This window comes from Pagrus pagrus, assembly GCF_965226575.1.
Source record: "Pagrus pagrus genome assembly, chromosome: 22".
Lineage (NCBI taxonomy): Eukaryota > Metazoa > Chordata > Actinopteri > Spariformes > Sparidae > Pagrus > Pagrus pagrus.
Window position 1 is genome coordinate 4224907 of NC_140204.1, and position 12514 is coordinate 4237420.

Here is a 12514-nt window from a genome sequence, read left to right on the forward strand (position 1 = left end):
TGAAGTGACACTTCAACAGGAAAGAGGAGTGAGTTAGATGTCGTGGAGTCTGTGAGACTCAACAGAAACATGCAGCGAGGAGCTAAAACAACATCGCGCTGAAAACTGGAATAACAACGCGGCTGTCATTTGCTTTCCTTGGCGCGGAGGCGAGCCTCTTTAGGCGTCCGCAGACGACATGTTTTACGACGGCGTTCGCCCGCTCGTAGCAGCGTCCTCAATCAGCGAGCGGCTGAAAACACGAGAGGGAGTTTTAAATAAAAGAGTAAAAAAAAAGTCTGCTGGGTGGAGGAGAGCTTTTTAACTCCAGGACGGAGCCGGAGCCAGAAAAACCTCAGCGGGTCGGTGATATAACGACGACGATGAGTCACGACGGCTGATCAACAACACTATCAACGCGAGCACACGTCGTCTTCTTCAGCCCGGTTTTCCACTCTTAAAACGACAGAAAAATAACATGTCTGTCGCCTTTTTTCTTCCAATTAGTTGCTTTTCTTATTAGACTGAACGCGTTCATTGAATTCAATGTGTAATTCAGCTCTTCTGGCAGTAACGTTACACTTATAGAGCTTATTTGATTTGAGAGGGAAAAAGAGAGAAGAAGACAGATGGACGGAGGAAATGAGGGAGAAGACTGAACACGACTCTGTACTTAACACGCTGGCAACAAAAAGGAAGTTGATTGATGTTGTTAGATATTACAGAGAGCAGCTACACACAACCACACACACACGCACACACACTCATACAGAGCGTCCAGCCCTCTTTGTGACAGCTGTGGAGTGATAACTTAATGTACTTGGACAGCGTTGGTGGATAAAGTGAGACACACACATCGACGCCGACGTGCGTACACACTCGGGGTGTAGTGTGTTTGTGTCAGTGTTTGTGTGTGTTGTTATGAAGTGTGAGAGCATGGTGTGGATTTAGACTGATTTAGAGAGTCGCCGTGAAGTCGTAACACGGGCAGGCAGGCGGCGGGAGACGGCGTCCATTTGTCATCGAAAGCGCTCGGAGACGCAGACGTTTGTTCAGATGTTTTGTTGGATTTCTACCGTAAAAATCAACTCGGAGAAAAAAATTACGATAAAAAGTCTTTTTTCACAAGTTTATTGAACATTTCACTCAACAGGCCTCTGCAAACTTCACGTTAAGTCGTTGGTAATTACCAAACAAGATACTTTTTATTAATAACCCTCAAAATTTAAGCAGTTTTCCCCACGCTGCTCTTGTTGTTGACGGTTTTGCAAATAATGGGGTCACGATCTTTACGTCTTGCTTCAAATTTGCTTGAAATTGGGGGAATTCAATCCTCTCAGCCGTGAATCAGCAGGCGTGGGACTCGCTAATCGTCCTGAATCGTCCTTTCTTTTAAAGAGATACGGAAGACGCTGTGAATAAAGAGGACAATAAACTTTTAAAGTTTTTCCTCCCTCTCCTCACTTTGCTATAAGTCGATCATCACCGTCCAGTTATTAACAAAGTTCATACAACCCAGAAAAAGTGACTCGTGTGAAGTTGGGAAGTGCAGCTTTTCTAGTTTGCGGAAAAAAAGGTAATTTTTTAGGAAGGTCACGCTGACGTATTGACATTTGCTGCAAATCACAAGGGACCTATTTTGTGTCAGGTGTGAAAAGCCATATATTTTTTATCAACACAACAACAGCCAGAGAGAGTGTCTCACACACACACACACACACTCACACACACACACACACACACACACACACACACACACACACACACACAGATAAAACAAGGTCGAGTGAGGGAATGGAAAGAGCAGGAGGGGAGAGTGAGAGAGCAGCAGCTGCAGAGTGAAGACCATTAGCACAGAGGTGAGACAGGATCAGATACTGTCTGCCAGTTTAGTGCGAGTCTACCAGAGGTGATAGTAGGTCTGACACACACACACACACACACACACACACACACTGTTGCACCTGTTTGGATGTGTGTGTGTGCACATACAAAGTGTGTATGTACACACACACACACACACACACAGCTCCAGTGTGGAAGTGGTGATGTAGTGAGAGATGTGTCGATGCAGTGCAGCTCCACACTGACAGGACGAGTCTCCTCGTCTCATCATGCAACAAACACAAAGTTATTAAGGAAGAGAGGCACCAACTTCTTCTTCTTCTTCTTCTTCTCCTTCTTCTGTTTCTTTTTCTTCTTCTTCTGTTTCTTCTTCTTCTTCTTCTGTTTCTTCTTCTTCTTCTGTTTCTTCTTCTTCTCCTTCTGTTTCTTCATCTTCTTCTGTTTCTTCTTCTTCTTCTTCTGTTTCTTCTTCTTCTTCTGTTTCTTCTTCTTCTTCTTCTCCTTCTGTTTCTTCTTCTTCTTCTTCTTCTGTTTCTTCTTCTGTTTCTTCTTCTTCTCCTTCTTCTTCTCCGTCTGTTTCTTCTTCTGTTTCTTCTTCTTCTTCTTCTCCTTCTGTTTCTTCTTCTTCTTCTTCTTCTGTTTCTTCTTCTGTTTCTTCTTCTTCTCCTTCTTCTTCTCCGTCTGTTTCTTCTTCCTCTGTTTCTTCTTCGTCTTCTGTTTCTCCTTCATCTTTATCTTCTTCTTCTTTTTCTTCTTCTTCCTTTTCTTCTCCTTCTCCTTCTTCTTCTTCTTCTTCCTCCAAAAACTTGTACAAGGACATAGGGTGTATGCAGTACAGTTTGTAAGGGAGAGTCATGTGTGATTTGAAATGAAAACATATCCAGATTTCATCCTCACCACAGCACTGACTGTGAGGACAATCAGAGCTCCTTCTTGTGTCTCCATGCTTGTTTGACGATGGGGGAAGTGCCGAGACAAAAGTGTTCCTTAATATCTGCACACGTAAACTTTACATAGTGAATATTTGTAGATCATAGACAGACAAAACGTTCTGTTAGAAAACATCAAACCTTTCTGTGCTTCCCTCTGCTCTCTCTGTGTGCAGGAACATTTCTGGAGTATGGATAAAGCTGAGACTAAACTGGCTCCTCGACTCTCCATCCAGGTCTGGGACAACGACAAGTTCTCCTTCGACGACTACCTCGGTAAAACACACGGCCCTCTGGTGACCTTTTATACAGGTTTCCAGGTGTTTGTTCATGTTTAAACTCTTAAGCTCTCTGTGTACTTACTTGCTGTCTTCTCTGCCTCCTATACGTCCGGTGAGTCTTGAGAATAAGGACACAGAAGAACTGACAGATGTGGACGCCATAACAAACTCCAAGTTGACCTATATTTCCCTGAATACTGCCCATTAAACTAAGTCAGAAACATACATACAAGCCCTGTGGTTGTAGAAATACAGTTAATTCGTTACAGGAACGACACTCAGACGGTTTTTCCCTGATTTTTGGCCAAAGATTTGGGTGGTAAATCCGTCCGGGGAACCACATGTGCGACGTGCGTACGGACAAACGACTGCGATAACATTTATCTTTGGAATTAACGCTCTTCATTTCCACTGTGTTGGCACATTTCAGACGGAGGAAGGGCTGATTTTATTTTCTCTTCTCCAGAACTCAAGCTGTCAAAATTCTGCCTTTCCTTCACCCCTGACGCTGCCCCGGGCCCTCGAAATAACTCACTGCCGGCCGGCCGTCCAGCCAGCCGGGCCTCCCCTCTCCTCTTTCACTCCCCCCGCCTCATTTCATCTTCTCTTCCCTCCACCAAAGAAAAAAGGGAGGATGACGGTCCGAAGAGGAAGATGAGGAATCCAGACTCCGCTGCAGCGTTTTCTCTCGCTCGGGTTTAGTCGTCAGCGGGTGTGTGGCCACCTCAAAGCATTTCTTCCATTCCTGCCTGTCCTCGGCTCGTCAGCTCGGACCGCTCGCTGTTAATCTTCCCGCACGGTGTGAGGGTCAGACACGAGCCATTTTCCCTCCATCACGCTGTCAGACTGCAGCGAAACTCTGGAAAAACACTTCCAGCGGACGTCTCTCTGCAGCCTTTCATCCGCACACAATCCCTCCACAGTAAATGTCAACAGTGATCAAACGTGAACTAACTACCCGTCACCACAGGATCGCCTGTGATTCTTTCATAACACACTCAGTAATTAGTCATTAAGAAGAACTGGCTGCAGGGAGCGCTGACACTGCTGATTTAGACGGATCAGAGGTTCCCAAAAGCATCGTATAGGGTCCGAACGCAGTGTGGAAATGTTTCTGAATTTGATTTATATAGAAAAGTGCATAGAAAAATATTTGTTTCCAGTGTTTATAAAGGCATTTGAAGCAGCTCAGGACATCAACGACCAAATTAGCCCAAAGGAAAATGCTGCAATATCTTTGAAGTGCATTTATATGAGCCACCATTGAACCTGTTCGCCAGTTGGCTTGTTTGCCAAATATCGCAATTTCAATTTGAGTGTATAGTCATGCCCTACATCGTGAGAAAGCTTATATTCTTTGGATCAGGTTCATGTAAACCATTTCAAAGTAAAGTAACATCAGGCTTCAAAAACAAACCAGCTGACAAACAAGCACGTACAAAAATCTGGCAGTGTTTCAGTTGTGCATCAAACTCCAACAAAAACCGTCTTCTCCTATTTTCAGATGTCCAGCAGATTCATGTCAGTAACACATTGGTCAATAGTGACAAAATGACAATAAAACTTCGATTGCGGATGTTTTTTCATGCTTTTATCCATCAAAAAACTCCAATATTTGAAAGAAAAATGCTGTTTAACTGCAACACCTCATGAACAGTTAGGAATCTCTATGCCCGTCCTGTGGTCTGCAACAGCCAACGAGTGAACAGGAAGACTGTGAATATATTATTTTAATGGGTTTCAAAGCCCTTGAGCCTGGAAATCATGCAAGTTCATGACATTTTATGCTCTTTGTATCGGCTGTTTTTCCATCTGTACCCATTGTAAGAGGTATTAATAACAGAAGAGTAAATAAAATTAAGCTTGTCTGAATATTTACGAGTTACGGTTATCAGTAATCAGGAGAAGGAGAAGGACTATCTTTACGGTCCAGCCCTGTGTGAATGTGCTATAACTGCGTCTTCAGGTCACCTGGTGATGGACCTGAACCACATGCTGCGTCCGGCCAAGTCTCCAGAGAAATGCACCCTGCAGCTCTTGGACCAGTCAATGGACAAACTGGTGTCTCTGTTCGAACAGAAGACCGTCAAAGGATGGTGGCCCTGCACCTGCGAGAAGAACGGAGAGAAGATCATCGCTGTGAGCGAAAACAAACGCACCCAGATAAATAAAACCTTCATCAGTAATCACACACAGAGACCATAAAGTGGTGTTTTCTGTGTTTCAGGGGAAGGTGGAGATGTCTCTGGAGATCGTGACGGAGCAGGAACAAGAGGAGAGACCGGCGGGCCAAGGAAGAGACGAACCCAACATGAACCCTCACCTGGAGGAGCCTCAGTGAGTCTCACGCACACACGTAGAAAACGCTCTCGAACATTCAAATATGGTTCCTCATCGTCTTCTTCCCCTTCAGGCGTCCAGAGACCTCCTTCCTGTGGTTCTCCTCCCCCTACAAGACCCTCAAGTTCATCCTGTGGAGGCGCTTCAAGTGGTTCATCATCCTCTTCATCATCCTCTTCTTCATCATCCTCTTCCTCGGCGTCTTCCTCTACTCCTTCCCGGTAAGTTTGGGTCTGTTTGCGTGAACGATGGAACGAGACAGTAAAATAAGCTTAGTTTTTACAATTATCTAGTTTGTAATAACTTCTTGCTCTCATAGTTTTTGTTTTTAAAACAATCGCTGTCAACACAAAAAACACAAGCAGGAAGAAAAACAGACTTCAGTCAAGGCAAAGTACTAAAACAAGACCTGTCGTGTCTTGTCGTCAAAGTCTTGGTCAAAGCTGCTGTAAATCGCCTCCATACTTTCACATGTTGTCAAACTGACCTCAGTCTGTCTTGGAGGCTGTGTTCAGACCCATTTCGGTGTCCAGGTCCTGGTCCAGACAAACTCTCGGGCCACTGGCTTCATGGCTAACCAAGCCATGAGCTAGTTAGCTAACGGTAGCTAGCTACAGCCAGGGATAGCTAGAACGTAGAGCAGCCTTTGTCGGTTACTCTGGTGATCTTAATACGTTTGACAAATTACACCTTTAATTAACATGATAATTTGCTAATGGTGGTTAATTTTCACATTCTTTAATAGTTTATATTCTTTTAACATAATTTAATACAATAATAAGCATTTATTCATGGTTGATTAATAGAAAAACAAACATTAATACACTCCTCAGTATTCAAGCTAGCTGCACGGCTAACTGAGCTAATTAGCTACTGGCAGCGAAAGTCATGAACGTGTGAAGAGAATACAGTTAGCAGCAGTTTGCAGTCACTCTGGTCATGTGCTGCCCCCTAGTGGTGTGGAGCAATTTAATGTTTCACTGGTGAAAGGGAAAGCTCTTTAAAGATCTCGTACTGGAGAGGAAGGTCCATCTTTTCTGTTGAGTGAATAAAAGAGAAAATAACCTCCTCTTCATCCTCCAGAACTACGCTGCTATGAAGATGGTGGGACCTTTCGGGCTGCCCAAGGCAGCAGAGTGATGTTGGACGAGATGAACAAAGAAGAAAGAGCAGAAAGAGAGACGCCGACAGGATGAAGAACAAGTTTTTACAGATTTTTATGTTATTTCTTTTTTTTTTTTGTCTTTAAAAGTTGCTGAAGTTGTGTCAGAGTGAGTGAAAACTGCAGGGGTGAAGTCATGAACTCATCTGACTGTGTGTTCAAGATAAGTTTACACTCTTTTGTACAGACAGACCCGATTAGCAATAGTGCCTGAGGTTCATGAACGCCTCTTACGTGTGTGTGTGCTTGTGTGTGTTTGTGTGTCCATTCATCAGAGACGCTGCGTTTCTGCACCGGATGCGTTTCCAACACTCCCGATCAGATCTCAGCAGGCGTCTTCCCTCCCGCGTCCTCGTAATCCCTCCGTCTCGTCTGCCCTCACGCAGAGAAGAAGGAGAATAAAAAGCCCGTCGGCGAACGCCGACACGTTTGTTTAAAAAGCGGGAAACTGAATCAAAGATTTGGACCTCCTGCTGCGTCTGTTTCTACGATGAGGCGAAGCCGGGTCAGGCAGCGGTGACGGAGCCGCTTCAAACTGTCAAAGTTTAAGAAGTTAAAGAAAGTCAGACGGGGTTTATTCTCTTTGAGTCGTCTCTGCGTGCTGCCTTCAAGTGCAATCTGAAATCTGGGAGTTTGGTGTTCTCATGTATTGCCTTAAAACGTCACATATCCTGTTTGTCAGCAGGTATCAGTTTAAAAATTAATTATTGGAAACTCAAAGCTGTGATATATCTGTCTTCATCTTCTCCTCCTCTTCCTCCTTCATCTCAATAACCCCTTTATTTCCTCCCATTTATGTTCCTCCTCTTCTTCCCCTCTCCTCCTCCTCCTCCATGTGTCCTTCTCCCTTATCTCCTTTTGTTCTTTCTCTTATCGTCTCCTTTGTCTCATTACTTTCTTCGTCCTCCTCCTTTTTTCACGCTTTTCAATTACGACTCCTAAACTTCCCCAAGTTGCTTAAAACATTTCCTTCTCGTCTCACTTCTTCCTGTTTCTGTTTCCTTCTTTTTCCTGCTTTATCAAATTCTTCCTTCTCCGTCTTCGCCTCCTTGTCTTTCATGTTTCTTCCTCTTCCTCCCCTTTCCTCCTCCTCCTCCTCCTCCTCCTCCTGCAGTCTTTCAGCGCTCTCAGGGTTCAGCGGGTTAAGTCGGGGATTTGCTCTTGTTGATCTGGGGTTTGAGCTTTATTAGTACAAAGGATGTTTTAGATAGATTGATGTGTGCAGATAAGGGACACACACACACACACACACACACGCACACACACACACAGAAGAAACATAAACTGAGGTCGTGGACTGGAGGATGGAGGTTAGTCTGTCTTTTAATGAGCACAACCTTCATTCTCCCTCTCTCTCTCTCTCTGTGTTTGAGTATACACACTTATATATTATTGTATGTGTGTGTTTGCAGACATTCAGGAGTGTGTGTTGAGGCTGCATCACACACACACACACACACACACACACACACACACACACACACACACACACACACACACACACACAAGTCCGAACAGGAAAGGTTAGAGGAGAGGAACTAATCCACCCAGATTCTTCAGGATTTCCTGAAGTACAGTACATGTTTGTAGTTTGTGTGTGTGTGTGCGTGTGTGTGTGTGTGTGTGTGTGTGTGTGTGTGTGATCCTTAAATATCCCCCGCTGACTTAGACATCAGAAAACACTAAAGCCGTGGACAACACTGAGTCATAATGAAAAGAGCAGAAGAAGAGAGGTTGACCTCCGCTCTCTTCTTCTCCTGTTTGATTTCTGCACCTTCGTCTTCTCAGCGCCTCCCTCTAACGTCTCGAGATGTTTCCGTCGGCCTTCGATCGTGTTTTCAGAGAGTTTGCTTTGGTCCGCACCGGAGTGGAAAAGTTGACTTTGTCCCGCGTGGTCGGTTTTAGGTTCACACCGGGCCGATTACGAGCCGACCCGGCCCCGTAAACAAAAGTCACATGGACTCAGGAGCGGCCCGTTTATTGGACAGGTTTTGGCAACCGGTCGTCAGGGTCAGAGAGGGTTTAACTCCGGCGCAGCGTATATCACAGCGACGCAGCTTCCTCGGAGATATAAAGTCGGTTAACGACGTATTTAAAACCATCTGAGTTTGAACGTTTTTCGTTCTGAACCCGATGTCAGCGTCTGTCTCCTCGTGCTCGTAAACTCTTTTATTTTAAAGGGTTTCCCGCAGAGTTTAAATTTCGTTAATGCTCCTCAGAACCCACTGTTGCATTTTGCTTGGACAGAGTCATCCTCACCTGTCACCAAGGAAAAAGTCTTGTTAGGGTGACTTTTATTCAGTTGCAGGACACCAAGAACCTCCAGGAGTAGAAACAAAACGACTTAGATGATTATTTAAAGGGATTTTGAGCGTCATGTCATCGATCGAGGTTGACTATTTGTCATTCTTTGTTTGATTTAAAGCGATTCTAGCAGGTGAACCTTGTGACCACTGCTCACTGGATCAGACTTTTTGGGTTTCAAGCAGGAGGTGTCAGAAAAGCCACCACCGGGATATCCGGCTTTGTGGCGGCCAACCGCTTTTTGATCCTTCGACATCAGCTTTCACTATCATCGACGAGCAGAACTCACCAAGTGTTGGATAATCCACCCACTAATAGGGAACACGAGCTGTGTTTGGACCCGTTTGTGAGACGGTTGGTGTGGCCGTGTCCAACTGCTCCCAAACCTCAAATATGGCTCTTTTTTCCCGCTCTATCTTTTACGTGCCAGGAGTCGTTAGACAGTTAGACGTTGACCACATTTAGATGAACTGTATGTGTGTTTTTATGCTTGTAAAAATGTCTTAAACTAAATCATAAATGTGGCGGCTGAAGAGAACTTGAAACCGCGACAGAACCGTGACTGCGCCCGTAACACAACCGGAGCTGACACAAGACGTCTTTTCATTTTAATATCAGCATTATAAGGTTTGGTAGTGTTTGGGTGGTTTAAGGGGAATGGTTGGGTTGGATTTCCCGGTTTGGCGTCTAAACTTAACACATATTTAAACTGAAATGCTGAAGAACAAGTGGACATTTAAGCCGAGCTAGAATCGTGATCATGCCATTAAAACAACCGGACTGGACACAGTCGGATCTTGTGGACTGGGGCCCGCTGAATACAACAAAGCTGGTTGGTTGTGAGGTGCGGAAAATCAATGTTAAGTTCTTGTGGGAAGCTTTTGATTTCTTCTTTTAGACTCAAAGTATAAAAGTGGACATCGAAACTATGCTAGAACCGTGACTGGGCCGTGACGCGGTCCGATCCTGTGGACGCTGGCTGTTAAATACACCAAAGCTGGTTAGTTCAGCTGTTTTGGAGGGATGGTGGGGTCTTGTTTTCTTGTTTGGCATCCTGTGGTTCCTCTAGTTGTTTACACAAAAAAGAAATGAACTTGAAGTTGGAACCTGATGTTAAAAGTGGCAAAGAAAAAAAATCTGAGGTTTTGTCACTTTAGATGATAAAAAATGAGAGTTTGACTTGAAATAAAAGCTAATCAATGCTGGGATTCCTACCTGTCCTTGGTTATGCTTAGACTTTGCTTCTCTAACGATAATAGTGAAAAGAAAAGCAGAAAACGATCAATGAAAACATTTAAAGAATAAATGACGTGGCTGTGATCTTCAGGAAAAAACAACGACTTGTAAATATGTTTAAAAATGTGGTGAAACAACCAAAAAAAGAGAAAATCCCCAGCGCTCCGTGTCTGAATGAATCAGATACCTGGATGAGATCGGTGTATTTTGCCTGGAGAGACATTTAGTTTTCTTGAAATAGTTTTCTATATTTGAAAGAGAGCTTCAAACGTCCTGCTGATGACATGTATGTCGACAATCCTGCTGTCAGTCGCCGTCGTGTTACTTATATTTTCGTACAGCGAACTTGCCTTTAATACATTGGCTCAGCACTGTTTTTGTCCGATGTTACCGCTGTCAGTGAATGTAACGTGCCTTTAGCTTCTTGAGCTTCGCTGCCTTGACAAACACTTAACACCCGCTGCTGCTGCTGCTGCTTAACGTTGACTCGTGCCTCGGCATCAAAACCACACAGAGACCAGAAACACTGGAGATGTTACGTATTTTAATAAACTACAGCTTCCAGTTGCCTTTATGAAGCTTTAAACACTGTCGAATCTCTCAAAGGAAAATACTCAATTCTCTGGAAAGATGCTGCACTACGCTTCGGCTTTAAACAAATCTGCTGTAACAAACTCCTGATGCCATAAAACTGCACTGAACTATAACATGTTGGTGAATGCTTTGTTGTGTTGTGTGAGAGGTGGTCGATCCTGACGGACAAGTTTCTGTGATATTTTAATGTTTTCTGGGAGGCACAGACTGAATGTATCCTCAACGTGTCGTGTATTTGACGTCATATCTCCAAAGAGCAATACTGTGTGCACTGCATTATGTGTCAGTATTATCAATTAAACTGCATTTCTGATGAGCGCGTCGTGTGTTTCTTCATGTGCTTGTTCTTAGTACGACTACGCTGAGTATAAAATGGGTTTTAAAGCAAGATATTTTGAAAAACTTTGTCCTAAAATGTCAATATTTTCTATTTTAGTCAACGACAGTGATGCAGTTTGGCCACAAAAAGTCCTACAAATCAGTCAAATCTCAACGCACAGACACGATATACATATTTTTAGATTCAATATGAGTCACATCAACCAAGCGTAGCAATATCTCAGATGTCCGTTGTGAATAAACATCCCTAAATCCACTTAGAAAACGAAGGAGGGAAAAATGTGTGTCATAACTGCAGAACCTGCCTTAGAATTATCACGTTTTTAAGTTTTCTTCCACCTCAAAGTAATCCAGTGATAGTTATCTATACATCAATGGTCACACTGCAAACAGGAAGTGCTAATAGCTAATTCGGCATACATTAAATGGTGCTGATGTGTTTGAGAGAAAGACTGGGATTAAGACACGTGTCAGTGTGCAGAGTACATGTGTGTTTAGTTCACTGACCTTGCTCCGAACCTGCAACGTCTGCAGAAGTCGGACTCTCTGAGCGACTCCTCTCCTGAGCTCACACAACTTTAAATTATTACTTTGCCTTCCCCTCGTTTCCTCCCTCCATCCCTCCCTCCTTCCCTCACCCGTCCATCCCTCCTGATACCACATCACATGAAGATCTCTCCTCTTCCTCACTCTCACGTTCTCCCTCCTGCTCTCCTTCTCAGGGGTGTTGTTATGGTCAACGTGAACTGCAGGTGAACCTCTGACCACAGTGTGTGTGTGTGTGTTCAGTGTGGGTGGGCCGTGGTGGTGGTCCGTCCTCGCTCCTCCGTCTCGCTGCCTCATTTTCATTGACCTTCGCCTTCGTCTTCCTCCTCTTCCTCCCCACCACCTCTCAAAACACACCTCTCCTCCTCCTCCTCCTCACCCCGCCCTGACCTCCTTCTCTTCCTCCTCACTCCTTATCATTTCCTCCGTCACACACTTTCAGCTGAAGTCTTTGGCTGCGTTCATGCTGCAGCTGAAAGTGTCCCACGTCTGATCTTCCTCCTCTTGAAACTTGAGTCGTTTGTAATCTGAAAAGCTTCCAGAAACACAAAAGTCACTTTAATCTGTCAGAAATTAATTCTGTGCAAAGAAAACGTGGAAGTTCTGAAAGTTTCCTGAGTTTAACGCCATATTTTTGTTTTATATTTTATTTTATTAATAACCGTAGATCATTAGTTTTGCATTGAAACAGTCAAATCTACTGAAGAGTACTCGAGTATTTTCTTACATGTTCTGACTTTAATCTGAGAATTTAGACCTTTTTTTTTCCTCCAAAAAAGTGTTTCCGTAAATCTAACTGAGTTAAAGTTAAAGTTAAAAATAAATAAATAAATAAATGAATAAGACCAAAACACGTCCAAACTTAACCCTTTTTTAATTATTATGTCTTATTAGAATGTTCTCGTATTTATTAACATATTCATCTCAATCATTTTGTTTCTCTTTTCCCATCATATTGT

At 43.7% G+C, this 12514-nt stretch overlaps 1 protein-coding gene across 5 annotated transcripts in view; it reads left to right on the forward strand.

Moving 5' to 3' along the window:
• dysf (dysferlin, limb girdle muscular dystrophy 2B (autosomal recessive)) overlaps positions 1-10987 on the forward strand; it is a 73625-nt gene extending 62638 nt beyond the window's left edge. For all 5 annotated transcript variants that reach the window (XM_084343740.1, XM_084343743.1, XM_084343742.1 and 2 more), the window contains 5 exons: positions 2930-3029; positions 5001-5173; positions 5262-5371; positions 5448-5595; positions 6458-10987. In XM_084343740.1, the coding sequence (XP_084199866.1) occupies positions 2930-3029; positions 5001-5173; positions 5262-5371; positions 5448-5595; positions 6458-6514 (588 nt within the window). In that variant the 3' untranslated portion in view covers positions 6515-10987. The remainder of the gene's footprint in view (positions 1-2929; positions 3030-5000; positions 5174-5261; positions 5372-5447; positions 5596-6457) is intronic.
• Positions 10988-12514: the final 1527 nt, after the last annotated feature.